The following is a 15,908-nucleotide window of genomic DNA, read 5'->3' as shown; positions in this document are numbered from 1 at the left end:
CTGGAATGAGCAGGGCATTGAAGCAAAGCTTCAACTTTGAGTATGAGGTCTAGTTTTCTAAGGAGATCTCACATAATTCGGCAAAGTTTACACAGAATTCATGCAAATTTCTCGAAGGGTCCTTTTGTTTATCAGATGGCTAGCGTTCTCGCTTACGAGGGCCTGGTTTGGTCAAACTCGACGAGATCCCGACGCCAACAATGGCGACGGTGCCGCGCCGCAAGTCCGTCGCCAGTTGTTGACATGCCATCCGACACCCGGTCTCCGCCGCCCCCAGCTCATCCATCTCCGGCATTCCCCCAAAGGACTCCCATGGCGTCCCCTCCGCCCTCACCTGCCCCCGCCGCGCTCCTCGCGCACCTCGCCGCCGTGCTCTCCTCCCCGGACTGGCGCTTCCATCCCTCGCTCCCTCACCTCCCGGCCCTGCTCGCCCCGTCCCTGCCGCGCACGTTCCTAGTCCCACTCCCGCTTCTCCTCGCGGCCGCCGTGGCCCGCGCCGCCGCGCCCTCTCGCCACCTCCTTGCGCTCTCCCTCCCCATCATGCTCCGCCTCCACTCCCTCTCCCCTCCGCCGCTCCGCCCGCTCTTCGACCGCTCCTTCAGCTCCCTCCTCGCCCACCTCTCCCGCTTCGCCCTGACGCCGCTCATGCTCCGCCTCTTCGCCCACATGCACCGCCAATCCCCGCCTGCCCCCACCGGTGCCACCTACAACGCCCTCATCCGCTCCCTCTGCCGCCGCGCCGACCTCCGCCGCGCCCTCCGGTACCTCAGCCTCATGGTCCGCTCTGGCTGGCGCCCCGACGCGTTCACGTTCAACTCCCTGATCGTTGGGTACAGCCGCACGCAGCAGCCCGAGTTGGCCCGCAACCTGTTCGACAAAATGCCGCTGAGAGGGTTCCCGCAGGATGTAGTCTCTTACGCCGCGCTGATCGAGGGGTTCTGTGATGCTGGGAGGATCGACGAGGCACTGGAGTTGTTCAGGGAGATGGAGCAGCCGGACATGCACATGTATGTGGCCTTGGTGAAGGGGCTGTGTGAGGTGGGGAGGGGGGAGGAGGGGCTTTGTATGCTGCAAAAGATGAAGGAGTTGGGATGGAGACCAAACACTCGTGCTTATGCAGCTGTGGTCGATTTATGGTGTAGGGAGCGAATGGTTGAGGAGGCCGAGAAAATGCTCGAGGAGATGTTTGACAAGGGTTTAGCGCCCTGTGTTGTGACGTGCACTGCTGTTGTGAATGCTTACTGTAGGGAGGGGAGGATGAGTGATGCAGTGAGGATGTTTGAGGCCATGAAATTGAAAGGGTGCGAGCCGAATGTTTGGACATATAATGGGTTGATTTGGGGCTTCTGTAATGAGGGGAAGGTGTACAAGGCAATGGCTTTGTTGGACAAGATGAGAGGGTGTGGAGTAGATCCGGATGTTGTGACATACAATTTGTTGATTCGAGGCCAATGCATGGATGGGCATATAGCGAGTGCTTTCAGATTATTCTGTTTGATGGAAGGAAATGGTTTAGTTGCTGATCAGTACACTTACAATACGTTGATTGATGCTCTGTGCAAGGATGGGAAAATCGGTCAAGCTTGCTCTCTTTTTGATGGCCTGGAAGCTAAAGGCATAATACCTAATGCTGTGACGTTCAATTCACTGATAAATGGGTTATGCAAGACTGGTAAAGTCGATGTCGCATGGACATTTTTGGAAAAGATGATCTCAGCAGGTTGCACAGCAGATACCTATACATACAGTCCCTTCATTGAAAATCTATGCAAGACGAAAGGATCTCAAGAAGGATTATCCTTTATAGATGAGATGTTACAAAAGGATGTGAAGCCCTCAACGGTCAATTATACAATTGTAATTGACAAGCTTTTCAGCGAGAGAAATTATGGATTAGCCACAAGAATGTGGGGCCAAATGGTGTCACTGGGGTGCAGTCCCGATGTAGTCACTTATACTGCGTCTGTGCGTGCGTACTGCAATGAAGGAAGACTTGATGAAGCAGAAAATGTTGTGATGGAGATGAACAAAAGTGGGGTTACTGTAGATGCAATGGCATATAACACTTTGATGGATGGGTATACAAGTACTGGACAGATAGATCATGCAGTCACAATCTTGAAGCACATGACAAGTGTTGCTTCTATGCCAAACTATTTTACTTATTTGATCTTGCTTAGACATCTTTTACAGAGGAGGCTTGCAGAGCATGTGCCTTTGAAAGCAACTCGTGTGTGGAAGATCATAGAGCTTGCTGATATCTTTGAATTGTTTGAGCTAATGAAGAAGAATGGTATTCCTACCAGTGCAAGAGCTTATTCGGCCATCCTGGAGGGGTTTTCTGAAGATAGAAGATTGGATGAGGTGACTTCGTTGGTTTCTCGTATGAAAGAAGATAATCTACCTCTGAATGAAGATATATGCACTGCTCTTGTTAATTGTTTTTGCAAATTGAGAATGTATCCTGATGCTTGGGCATCACTTTGCTCCATGATTGGACATGGTTTTTTACCAAACTTGATGTCTTATCAGCGTCTGCTATCTGGGCTTACTGCTGAAGGACAAGCAGATAGGGCTAAAGAAATATTCAGAGATTCTGGATGGAAAGACTACAATCCTGATGAAGTTGTGTGGAAAGTAATAATTGATGGCCTGATAAGAAAGGGTCATTCAGATATCTGCCATGACATGATGTCCATATTAGAACAGATGAACTGCAGACCAAGTCGTCAAACTTATGAAATGCTTACCAAGGAATTGTCTACCAGGGAATGATGTGCTGCAACGATCACCTTCATAACTTGCATCAAATTCTCTGTCAGTTATGCAGACTTTGCCTCACGTTCAAGAGCAAGTTGACTATATGCACAAGAATTGCATATAACATGGATCATTGAACGCGCGCGCGCGCACACACACAGAGTTAATGCTCTCAGAAAGGTACTTAATTGATTCTTACTGTTGAAAGCTTCTGACTAAGTTATTAGATACAAATAACAGTTATTTTTATGTTGTGAGGTGATACCAAATTTTATTGGGCTTCACTGTGGTCACTGATAATATATGACTTGGGGTACTATTGGAGGAGCTCTTGCCCAGTGGACTCACACAGAAATGGCATTACTTTTTTTTTTGTCATTTTGCACTGGGAGATAAAAAAATATTAGTAGCACATAGAGTGCAAATTTAACATTTCTAAAATTGACACAGTAGTATGGGCTCGTTTAGCTCATAATATATTTAAGGCTATTCGAATAACACAAAGTAGCCTATGGCTGCATGACATCTAAGCAATACGACAATAAAGGTCCAGCACTATGGAGAATAGAGTGGGAATGATGCATGAATTCGTACATTTCTTGAAAAGCAACATTGATTCATAGTTTGACACATGTTTCTTGAGTTCTCCAGACCGCTCCTTGGACTCTTTATTTGCAGGGTACACAATTTTCAAGTAGAAACATTTGCTTCAATAAAACTTTACTAAAATGTTCCTCTTTTGAGCATTTATTAATTTTGTTTTGAAGATGAACAGAAAATTAGTTTTTTTCCTCTCCAAAATCATCAAACTGACATGATATTCTTTTGTTAGAACTGTGATTGTGGAAGTTCTGGAGAATGCTGCTGCTGAAGGATCTGAGAAGCCTAACGTGGGACTTCAGAGTGTTTATGCATGCAAGCTGACAGCTTTCAAGAGTTGACTAAAGCCCATACCAGGATCACTATGGTTCCGTGATATTCGCTCATCTGAGTATTTCGTTTTATGTTCACGGGTTCATTGCAACAATATGAGCTTCTGAATGATGTGATCTGATGTCAGAACTTGTAGTTGAGCCATTTCCTGGATTTCATTTGTGGGTGGAAGGTATTATTGTCTGCATAGCATACTGCTGCTGTCAGCATGCATATATCTAACAGGGGAGCCTTTTTCGCCTTGTACAATTTTTGTGTTGGGACATTCGTATTCTTTTGTTCTTGTTCTAATCCAAAGAGCAATATAGTGTGATTTGTATGTAATTGACTAAATGATTACTATTTTGGCCACTAATAGGTTGTTTATTTGGGTCCAGATGGTGAATGGTCATCCGGTCATTCTCCAAACCTAGCTCGCTTGTTTGGTTTGACGAATTGGTTGAGCTATTCCATCCCAGGATGGTGAGTAATGACTGACCTTGTATGTTGCAAGCATACATGTTCATTTGTCGTAATCTGAACTGCTCGCCAACAAATGGCTAGTGAAATACATGACATACTTCCAATAATCAATATGGATGGATCATGTATATATACAAGCCATGTTCGTTTAATCTATTTCTATATCTTGCTTGTTAGCATGTTAACCAAATGTCTATGATAATAATTCTAAACTGGAAGTGCCATTTGTTGGCCCTTCGTTTTATCGTCTTCTTTTGCTTCGCTGCCACTGCCCCCCTGCGATCCATTACAAGCTGATCCTGTCTGCGTCCGGAAGCCGCGATCGAACGGTCATGAACATCTCCTTCATCTCGCTGTTTCTCAAAAATGGAATATCCCGGTTAGCCTCCATCTCGCACTTGACAGCCACGCAGTGCATCATCTCCGAAGGCCCGTAGACCGTCAGCTCCCGCAGGCTGCTGTTCCACGGCGGAGCGTGCGGGTTCAGCATCGGCCTCGCGACGAGCACCGCGGACGCTGCCACGGCCGACGGCAGGAACCGAAGGCTGGACTCTGGTGTAGCTGTGCTGCGTCAGGGCGGCGAGCTTCCCGGTGCCGAGGTTGACCGTGGCAGGGTCATCCTCGTACTTTGCTGCGAGGAAGATGGCCGCGGCGCCTAGGAGCTGGAGCTCCGATCTCGGTACCGGTTTCTTGGAATCGACGTAGGACACGGCGTGGTGGAGCGTGCCTGGTGCGAGGTCGCAGCGCTGGGCGACGTCGTAGAGCCAGCAGAGAGGATGGTGCGCATGCTCTCGTTCAGCTCCGTCTGCGTCGCCGACGTGTAGTCCGGCGAGGGCCGGTGCTCGGCCTCCGTCTTCCTGGCCCGGGCGTAGGCTTAGAGATGTTGTCTTCATAGGGGTCGCAGGGTGGGGGCGCCATGGACTCCGTAGCTCCAGGAGCGACATTCTTGGTGCCGACGCGCGAGGGAAATGGGACCGGTATGGCGGTATGAGATCAACAAGCTTGTCGGGTGCAGGCCAGTACTCCTCTTTCAGAGCTCCGAGCCCCACCCCGTGAACCCTGTAGCAACAGTAGCAACGTTCTTGGCGCCGACGTACGCAAAGAGCGGAGGGAAGCATCATGAGACCAGCAGGAGACTTGAGAGCTTGTCGGCGGTCTGCCAGTACTTCTCTTTCAGTGCCCTGAGCCTCCAAAGCTCTTGGACCGCCATGAACTCCGTGGAGCTATTTGTAGCACCAGGAGCAGCATTCTTGGCATCGGTGCAGGCGGTCGGCCGGCTGGCGCAGGCATCCGACCCGTCCCCCAACTGTGGAAGCGCCATGGAATCCGTATTGGAGGATCTCCTATCATACACTCACGCGATCACGTGGAAACTCAGATCGAATCGAAGAATCGAGAGCGCAAGAGACTCAGATGTTTTGGTGCTGAACTGACGAGTTCAGCGTTTTCTTCAGACTCTGAATAAATATCGACAAGATACATGCAGGCCATTGAGGCCGAGATGCTCGTGCCACGTCGTGTGCCATCCCACACGTCGCCTCTACCCGTTCTTGGCGCGCCCACAAACTAATCTAACAGAGTCCCGTCATGGCCTACAAAAGCGGCGCACGACTGTTTCCATGAACTTATTCAGCTGACTGAAAACAGACTAACAGGCTACACTAACTGACTGAAAACAGAAACAACAGAAGAAGCTAGATCAGCGCATAGGATTACTTCATCATTCTCCTCCTTAATCCTTAATGCGCTTGATTTCTTGAACACCAATCTTGCTTCTTAAGAACTTGGCCTTCCCGAGTGTTTTGGTGAGAATATTAGCCAGTTGCTCATCTGTGCTCGCAAAATCGAGGTCAATTGACCCTTCTTTCACACAGTCCATAATGTAATGGAACCATGTGTCGATGTGTTTGCTTCGTTTATGGCAAACAGGATTGTTGCTTAGCGCTATGGCTGATTTGTTGTCAATATTTAAGGTCACTATCACATTCCAACAATGCATATACATGTCATTGAGCATTATAAGCATCATGTTTGATTCTAAGTATTGTGTATTATGGTTAAGATGAATTTTAGTTAATTTCCCTAGAATTTTGGGAATTTAATCGATGCCGTAAAAAACTGCTAGAAGATATGCGAGTAACTAAATTAGGAGAATTTTAATTTATTTTCCACATAGGTTTTGAGAATGAATTCAATTCAAATGGGTTCATCTTGAATTATAGTTGCCGTAAAACAATCCTTAGAATTTTTGGACCACTATAACACCACTTTTGAATTTAAGAAGAATAGGAAAAAGGAACTGCTGAAATTAGAAAAAGGAACACTTACCTGTGGACCCACATGGGCTGAGCTGGCCCCTCCCTTTTTCTCCTTCAGCTGCAGCAGCAGCACCCTCACTCACCTCACTCTCTCTCCCTCTCTCACTCAAACTCTCAATGGGAGAGAACACACCTCTCCTCCCTCTCCATCCCAAAATCTCATTCAAGAAGCTGGAATCAAGGTATGCATGCTACACCATTGCATTCCTTAGCCTTCAAATTTTCTATCCCTCGAAACATTCCGTGCATGCACAGAGGATTGACAAAAAAAATATGAAGAGTTATTACAAAATGAGTATAGGAAAGATAAGCTTTCACTCCCCCTTTGGCATTAAGCGCCAAAAAGGGAGAAAAGGAAAGACTATGAAGATCAGCATCTACTCGTCATCATCCTCGTCCTTATCCTCCTCCTCCTCATCGTCGTCATCATCATCATCTTCTTCTTGATACTCGCCCTCTTGTTCGCTTTCTTTTTCTTTTATCTCACCATAAACAGAGCGAGTATGGCGAGAGCGGGGAGCTGGACGAGGAACGTCTTCTTCTTCTACTTCTCGATCCGCTGCCTCCCACTCAGCAAACGGATCTCCAAAAATAGGCACTTCTTGATGGGGGGAAGTGGAAAGCTCTAAATGCCCTTTAATTTCTTTTACTTCTCTTCTAAGCTCATTTACTTCTGTGGCATTGTACTTGCATATAGAGAAGATTAAGCGAATCACATTTTTGATGTACTTTCCACGACCACGAGAGCCACGATCACGAGATTGCGAAGAGGAGGGTGCACGAGATAGAGGTGGGGCTGCACAGGATGAGCTTGCAACATGAGATAGCCTAGAGGATGTCTTCTTTTTCACATGATAGGACTCATGAATGCAATTTTTTGTAACCTTCTCAATGATATACATGATGTACAGAGCATATGGAAAGCTTTTTCTTGCATCAACCATGGCGTCACAAAGCTCGACCCAAATAAAATCACCAACACTATAGGGTCTTCCACCGGGTGCCATCCTAAGAAGAATGTTCCTTGACATGCCATGAAGCTTAGTCCTATCTCCCTTCTTTGGATTGATGGTTTGGCGAAAAAGAAGATTTAGATAGTGATAATACGGCTTCAACCCATGAATGAAGCCATCGATCATTCTAGGATCCTCATAGATTTCACCTAAGTCATATTCCGTGACCTTCTTCTCAACAAAAATTGTACCATGTTCATGATATTGTGATCCAAGAGTGAGAAGACGAGAAAAAGTCATGTAGTCTATGCAATAGTGAATTCCAAGTATTGTCCAATGAATCTCGTTCTTGCGGACACTGAAAAACAATGAGGAATGAAATTGAGAAATGATTTCTTCATTCCAATTATACTTGAAACTCATGACACCTTTCATTCCTTTCTCCGTGCAAGCATCGATGGCTTCACCAAAGATGGGATCATTGGTGTCTTCCATGTATTTCCAGTCAATGTATTGCATAGGGACAATGGGCTTGATCTTGCTTCGGTGGATGACGGATAGATAGAAATCAAAATGAAATTGACACAAAAAACGTCCATCAAAGACTCATCTCTAGGCCACAAGTAGGGGTCATTTTTCCTTTCTTTCTTGACCACTAATCCTTCATTCTTGTAGCTCTTTGGTAGTTAAAGATCATAGGGTTGATTGACTTGAGGAGAATATATCTTAAGAAATTCATTGTAAGCTACTTGATCCCTTCCAAAATTGAGATCAATATGTGGAGGAGTGTGAGGACACGTCCTTGGATCAATCCACTTGCCCAACCGATCTTCATCCCTTTTAGCTTGGGTCTTATGACCCCTTGCTTTTCTAGCAGTAGCATCACCACCATCACGAGACTCTTCAATGTGATTGCTTGACCACTTGCTTTCTTGTGGCAATTTTAATATGGACCCTAGTTGTGCGAGAACTACCGTCTTCACCTAGCTATTCTCCTACGCCAAAAGTAACAACATCTTCATATGACTCATCGAAGGGAGGAGGTCCATAATGTTGGGCTTGAGGATCATGACGGCGTTGGGTGCGAGCTTGTGTTGCTCCATCGCCACTGAAAAAGAGGCCGTATAAGCTATGGAAGAGGTTTGGACAGGATTCAACAATGATATCATGATTTAGACTTTGTTCTACAGACTGTGGAGTCTCTGTAAAAATTTGCAGACCCTTCACAAATGTGCGAAGTCTCTGCAAATATGCGGACTCTCCGTAGATCGCAGACCAAACTCTAAATCGTGATTTTGAAAAAATCTTGCCAAGGGATGCAAATGCCACTAGAGATATGTAATCAAAGACACATAAGGAGGATATCTACCAAAGGAATATTGCTCTAGGACATTCAATGAAGAGATCGGGCAAAAACTTGTTTTATACCTCGAGAGAGAGAAGAGAGGTGAACTTGAGGTTGATTCGCCGAACGTCACAGAGAATCAGCACTTGAAGAGTTGGTCTTGATGCAGATGCGGAGTCTCCGAAGATTAGGCCTCCAAATCACCGGAGATTGAGATTTGAGTGGAAGAACTTGAGAGAGAGAGAGAGAGAGAGAGAGAGAGAGAGAGAGAGAGAGAGAGAGAGAGAGAGAGAGAGCCGCCTGTGAAAAATACTGAATGATTGTTGGAGATAGAGGGAATTTTTAACCCAATGGGTAGATTAAAAGCAGTAAAAAAATGTCAAACTGCATAGTCTCCGCAGAATTTTATGGGCTCTCTGCAGAATTTTGCAGACTCTCCTCACTTCGTCCAACGGGAGAAAAAAGACAGATTTGAGATAGAATACGAGGAAATGAAAGAGGTGTGTTTCGATGGACATGAGAGATCATATCACTTGTGATTAGCCATCAATCAACCAATCAAAACTATAACCACAAATGACATGACGTGATCAAAGACCAAAAATCCAAATTTTATTAAAAACACACAACTCTAAGCCGATCTTTTAGAAAATTCCTATCCAAAAAGCTAGAAATCTACAACAATCTGTATGCAATAAGTCAAGTCACATTACGAGAATCTAAGATATTTAGTTCACTTCTCAGCTCACAAAACCTTTGCTTGTCTAGTGTCTTGGTGAGGATATCGACTAGTTGTTTTCGGTTCTCACATGGCGAATATCGACATCCCCTTTGGATGAGTGGTCTCTCAAGAAATGGTGTCAGATGTCCATATATTTGGTTCTTAAGTGTTGCATATGATTGTTGGCTATTTTTATGGCACTCTTATTGTCACAAAAAGTAGAACTTTGGTCATATTATAGCCATAGTCTCTCAAGGTTTGCTTCATCCAAAGTAGTTGAGCACAACAAGCACTTGCTGCAACATACTTGGCCTCGGCGGTGGATAGGATTACAGAATTTTGGTTTTTTGAGGACTAAGAGACCAAGGATCTACTCAAGCATTGACAAGTCCCTGAGGTACTCTTCCTATCCACTTTGCAACCGGCATAATCAGAATCCGAATAGCCGATAAGGTCAAAGGTTGAACCTTTAGGATACCCTAAGCCAAGGCAAGGGGTATGAACTATATATCTAAGAATTATTTTAATGGACATTAAATGATACTCTTTTAGAGCGGCTTGAAATCTAGCACACATGCACACACCAAGCATTGTATCAACGCTAGATGCATAAAGGTAAAGTAAAGATCCAATCATAGAGCGATATACCTTTTGATCCACAGCCTTGCCTTTTTCATTGAGATCAAGAAGTCCATTTGCTTGCATAGGAGTCTTGATTGGCTTGTCATTCTTCATGTCAAATTACACATGTGAAAATGTGGACACTCCGTAAAAGTGCGGATCTTTCGCACATCCTTAGTTAACCCAAACTCTGCTAAAGTGCGGACTATCCGCAATAATGCGGACACTCTATATTTGCACATTTTGAAAAGATTAGGGCTAACCTAGGTACAAGTGTTGTGTTTAATGTGTCTTTTATAGGTTTGTTAGATCTTTTGAGCACTTGTTTCTACACAAACAAGTAAATTTTGTATCCCCTTTAATAGTACGGCATCCTAAACTCAATTTCAAAAGATAAATGAATTTAAAACTATAAGATCCATGTGCCACTTTCCTTTTTCATTTTTGAGGTGATCGCCATATGTCAAATTGTTACTTGATCGAATTACACCTATCCATACTTTAATAAACTCATTAGTTCTTTAATTTTTTTGTCATTATCACCAAAACTCACTTAGTGACCTAGATGCACTTTCAATAGGTGATGTACAGATCGTGCCCTTCCTCTTCGATTCCCCCACGGTTGCCCACTAGCCCCCTTTGTCGATCCACTGGCATCCTCTGGAAGTCGTCGCATGAGAAGACTCCTCCATTCGCATCGACCTCAAACCGCCCTCAGCAGGTGTTGTCCTCATGAAGTCACGATTGCTATCCTGCCGCTGGTGCGCTTCCTCTTCTCACCATCAAGCAGCTATCGTTTTGGCCCCTGGCGCTGCCCAAAGCTTCATGCCCTTGGCCGATCGGATCTGGGACAACCTGATGGTGAAGGAGGCATGGAAGGTGTTGTGCACCATGTATATGGAGGCATCGCTCGTGGAGCTACGTGTTGCTGTCACCGGCGTCATGCCACACGCAGAGTACACAAAGACAGAGGGGGCTGTGAACTGATGAGGCGTCTTCTTCTCGGTCTAATTGATGCATGAATCGGACCTTTGGTTGGTGTAGGTATTCTCCATCATCTCTGTCCAGTGTGGATCCCTATCTCTCACACATGCAAAATACACATGTTCATTCTTCCTGCTGTACTGAACCCTTTCTTATATGCTTACATTCTTGTTGTTCTTATTGCTTCCTGTAATTTTACTTTCCTCTCATATTCTCATCTTCCGTAGTCATCAAAGATTATCTTAGTTGTGGTACCTGACCTATTTATTCATGCACTATGCTTTGTTTATATCAGAATGCAGTTCGAGTGGGTGTGGCAGTGCTTGGTAAAGTGGATTTGTTTGTTGCCTTTACTAGAGCAAAGCTGATGAAGAAACAAATCAACATATGAGCAAGGTTGATTCTGCATGATCCAAAGCCGGCATGATTTCTGTGCTTTTTACCATATATTTGTGTATGTGTTCTCATGTATTGTTCTCTTAGCAATTTTTTTTTGCTTGATCTGTAACCAAGATTTTAAGCATTAAGTCAACTTGCTAATAAAGCTGAGACATCCAAATATTGTCCAGTTCCTTGTAGCAGTGATTCAGTGTTGTATGTATTTGTGCATCATGTTGTATCTATTCATAAAATTCTTGTCATTATCTTGCTGATGCATATTGTCTTCATATGAGTGTGTTAATCACATTGGGTTTTTGTAGTCATGTTACTGTTGATGTATTTCGTTAGCTAGCCAATATCTACAAATGATATATATGTACTTTAATGACTACAAATCTAGCTAGTTTTCCTTTTTTTTTTAAACACACATCAGTGACGGGTCGGATCTAGACCTGTCATTGATGTACAATCATTAGTGATGGGTCAGATCTAGACCCATCATTGATGTACAATCATTAGTGACGGATGAGTCCACATTAGTGACATGTTCGGAGTGACGGGTGCTAATGACAGTTATCATCCATCACTAATAAGCTTTTCTGAGGTAGTGTGGCCTACTCCTTGCTACTCATTCCAAATACATTATCTTTGGAGTTGGGTTATTATATATACCCATATGAGTATGTCTCGCCAGTACCTTCGTGTTCATATTACCATCATTGAGTTTTTGCAGGTGAGGATGAGTTAGTATATGACTACTTTATGCCTGTCGATGTCGGTGATGAGCAAGAGTAGTGAGGTGCTACCAGTGGTGACTAGATTGTGCTTTAGGGTAAAAGGCGCCACCTCTTTTGCTATTTATAGATGTTATTCCGTTGCGTAGTGATATCAACATGCTAGGATATAAACTTGATGTATTTTTATTCTAGCGTTTGTTGGATGTTATGTTGAGAGCCCGAGTTTGTTTAAATGGCTTTCATCCTTAAATTTTAGCAAGTAGTACTTTAAATTGTTGAACTTGTAATAATTCTAGAAACTTGTAATATATTTAAATTACTTGCTCTTTGACATGATGAAGCTTGTTGTAAAGGTGTGTGTTCTGATCTTAGGCGTAAAATACATACCAGGAATACCAGAATTGGATTAGTCTTAATCATTTAGTGGCTGCGATTACTGTTGTAAGATGTGGGTTAGCACGTGGCATGTCGAGAGATGGATGTTTGCTAGCTCTCATCTTATTAAATGATCGCTCGATTTGATTAATTTGAATACAATTTGGACGGTTCTTACAATCACAATGTTCGGGTCCTCTCTAGTGAGATCGCTGAGTAAACGCCTGGGCTAAACTTGTTGGTACGCTGCCATGCTTGCAGCTATGTATTCTGCTTCACATGAGGAAAGCGCCACCACACGCTGCTTTTGAGATTGCCAGCTTATGAGATTCTTCTGATCATCAATTCCTCTGGTGAGATCGCTATCATTGTAACTGATCAACCTTGGATTCTTAGTACTTGTTATTGCAAAGTAGCACCTAAAGTGAATGGTTCCTGCTAGATACCTCAAGATATGCTTTACAATAGCAAGATGATCCAGTCTTGGTGCCTCCATGAATCTGCTTACGTACCCAACAGAGAAACCAATGTCTGGGTGAGTGTTCATGAGATACCTCAGGCTACCAATCAAGCTGCAGTACTGTTTGGCATCTGACAAAGGCAGGTTACTCTTCTTGCTCAACTTCAGATGACTTTCCATGGGAACTTGACAAGACTTGCACTCAACCATTTCTGCTTTCTCCAAAATCTTGAGAGCATAAGCTGATTGACAAATGGAGAGTCCTTGATTGCTTTGCTGGATTTCAAGCCCCAAATAGCAAGTTAACAAGCCGAGGTCACTCATTTGAAATTTCTTGCACATTTCATTCTTGAACTTGTCAATCTTTGTTGGATCAATGCCAGTGATGATAAGATCATCAACATGCACTCCCATAAGAAGCTTTGCATCACCATTCTTCTGGGTGTAAACACCATGTTCAGATTCACTTCTAATGAACTGCATAGATGTGAGTGTTGAGTATAGCTTATCGTACCACACCCTTGGCGCTTGTTGTAACCCATACATGACTTTCTTCAACCTGTAAACCTTATGATCCTCTTTCTCATAGATGAACCCATGTGGCTGAACAACATACACTTCCTCTTGTAAGACTCCATTTAGAAAAGCAGACTTCACATCCATGTGATGGATTTGCCAACCTTGGTGACCTACAATGGCAATCAACATTGTTACTGATTCTAGCCGAGCTACAGGAGAAAATACTTCAACAAAGTCAATCCCCTCTCTGTGCACATATCGTTTTGCCACAAGACGTGCCTTGTACTTGATGATCTTGCCACTTTCATTTCGCTTCACTCTAAAGACCCATTTCAAACCGATTGGACAATGTTCATCGGGGACATCCACCAACTCCCATGTCTTGTTGTCCTAATTTGATCTGATCTCTTCAAGCATAGCTTTGCACCAGCAGAGATGTTGCTCTACATCGGTCAAGGATGATGGTTCTTTAGCTATGGTGAAATGAAGCTCGTTGGTGTTGAGCTCTTGACGTGCATAGCCTGGTGGAGTTGCCAGCCCTAGAGAATCATGGATGTTGCGCATGTGAAGAGGGGTGTCATTGCGATTAGCATCAAGCTGCTTGTTGGAGTCAATGGACGATGCCGATGTTTGGATACTCCCATCAGAGACTCCATCAAAGAAGCTTCCTTCATGGCGTGGGGTTGATGTCGAGGACATGTCAACGCCAGGCACAGACATGTGAGCTAGAACGGAGTACTCGACGACGAACGTCCTGCTTGCCATGTCTACGGCTTCATTGTTGGTGTTGCTTGTCCAATTCCACTTGGTCTCCTCATTGAACACGACATCACGTGTTACCACCATGCGTTTTGAGCTTGGATCGTAGCATCGTTATGCCTTCGCCCCGCACTCATATTCGATGAAAATCATCGGAGTGATACGATCTTCCAATTTGTTCAAGTTGGGTTAGGTTACCTTGACATAAGCCACACAACTAAATGTCTTAAGGTACCCAACATTTGGCTTGCGGCCATACAAAGCTTCAAAAGGGGTCTTCTTCGTCATGCTTTGCGTTGGTGACCGGTTCAGGATGTATACTGTCGTGGAGACTAAAGAGGTTTGGCATATCCTTTGTCCTGAGCAGATTGCAAGCCATGGCGATGATCGTCTGGACCCTGCGTTCAATGATGTTGTTCTGCTATGGAGAGTAAGGTGCTGTCAGGTGTCGCTGGACGCCTCGCTCTGCATAGAAGTCTTTGAACTCCACAGAGGTGAATTCGGCTCCACAATCAGTATGAAGAATGCGCAGTTGTCGCCCAGTTTCAACCTCCACGTCAGCCTGAAACCTCTTGACCGCAGACACAACATCGCTCTTTGATGCTAGAAGAAAAAGCCACATATAGCGATTATAGTCATCGACAAGCAGTGAGAAATACCGCTTATTGCTAGGTGTTGCCAGCGTGATCGATCTGCAGATGTCATCGTGGATGAGGTTGAGGATGCTTGATGCACGGTACTTGCTTTGTGATGGGAACAGACTCCTTCTCTATTTGGTGGTGATACAGTTATCACAGAGTTGATTTGCCCTCTAAAATTTGGGCAGGTAGCACACCATTTCTCCGTGTGCAAGCTGACACACTGCGTTGAAGCCGAGGTGACCATAGCACGCATGCCAAAGCCACATGTTGTCACCGATCTGGGCCGATAGTCACTTGGGCCTGGTGATGTTCAGACGAAGCATGTATAGGTGATTTGGAGACCTTTGTACCTTGGCAAGTAGACGACCACACTAATCCTAGATCCGGAGCACACCGTCATCCATCAACACTTGACAGTCGGCCTAGTCCATCTGGCAGAGGTTGATGATGTTCGTGGTGAGGCACTGGATGTAGTAGACACCGGTCAAAGTGTGATGCTCACCGGCCTTACACACGAAGATGACATATCCATGTTTTGAGTGCATATCCTATTATTATGATAGCATATCATTCGAAAAAAGAAGTATTTGTAATAAATTAAGTATTATCTTTAACATCATTGTAATGTAGGGATGTTAGATTTAAGATCCGTTGTAACGTACGGACATTATACTAACAGAGCAAGGAAATTGAGACAGGTCAGGTGGCGGGATGGTTGGATGTAGTCCCCACCACCAGAGTCTGGGTCCTTCAACTAGGATGTGTAGATGATATTTTTCTTTTTATAAAATAAATATTGAGTGTCGAAGATAAAAAAAATATAGGAACATACAGAACCGAGCGGTGCTCACGTGGCTAGCATCCAAATTTGCACCATATATCTCACAATATCGCATCCAAATTTGGAGGAGGTTGCGCATAAGAAGGGGATCTGTATAT

The 15,908-nt window shown here is 44.4% G+C and overlaps 1 protein-coding gene across 1 annotated transcript; it reads left to right on the top strand.

Moving 5' to 3' along the window:
• Nucleotides 1–99: 99 nt before the first annotated feature.
• LOC133919180 (pentatricopeptide repeat-containing protein At5g65560-like) lies at nucleotides 100–4,105 on the top strand. The gene is made up of 2 exons (XM_062363484.1): nucleotides 100–2,940; nucleotides 3,593–4,105. The coding sequence occupies exon 1, from the start codon at nucleotides 136–138 to the stop codon at nucleotides 2,773–2,775; it is 2,640 nt and encodes an 879-aa protein (XP_062219468.1). The 5' UTR covers nucleotides 100–135; the 3' UTR covers nucleotides 2,776–2,940; nucleotides 3,593–4,105.
• The last annotated feature ends 11,803 nt before the right edge of the window (nucleotides 4,106–15,908 follow it).

The sequence above is a fragment of the Phragmites australis genome, chromosome 5 (genome assembly GCF_958298935.1).
Source record: "Phragmites australis chromosome 5, lpPhrAust1.1, whole genome shotgun sequence".
Classification (NCBI taxonomy): Eukaryota; Viridiplantae; Streptophyta; class Magnoliopsida; order Poales; family Poaceae; genus Phragmites; species Phragmites australis.
This window is presented reverse-complemented; position numbering and strand designations above follow the sequence as displayed.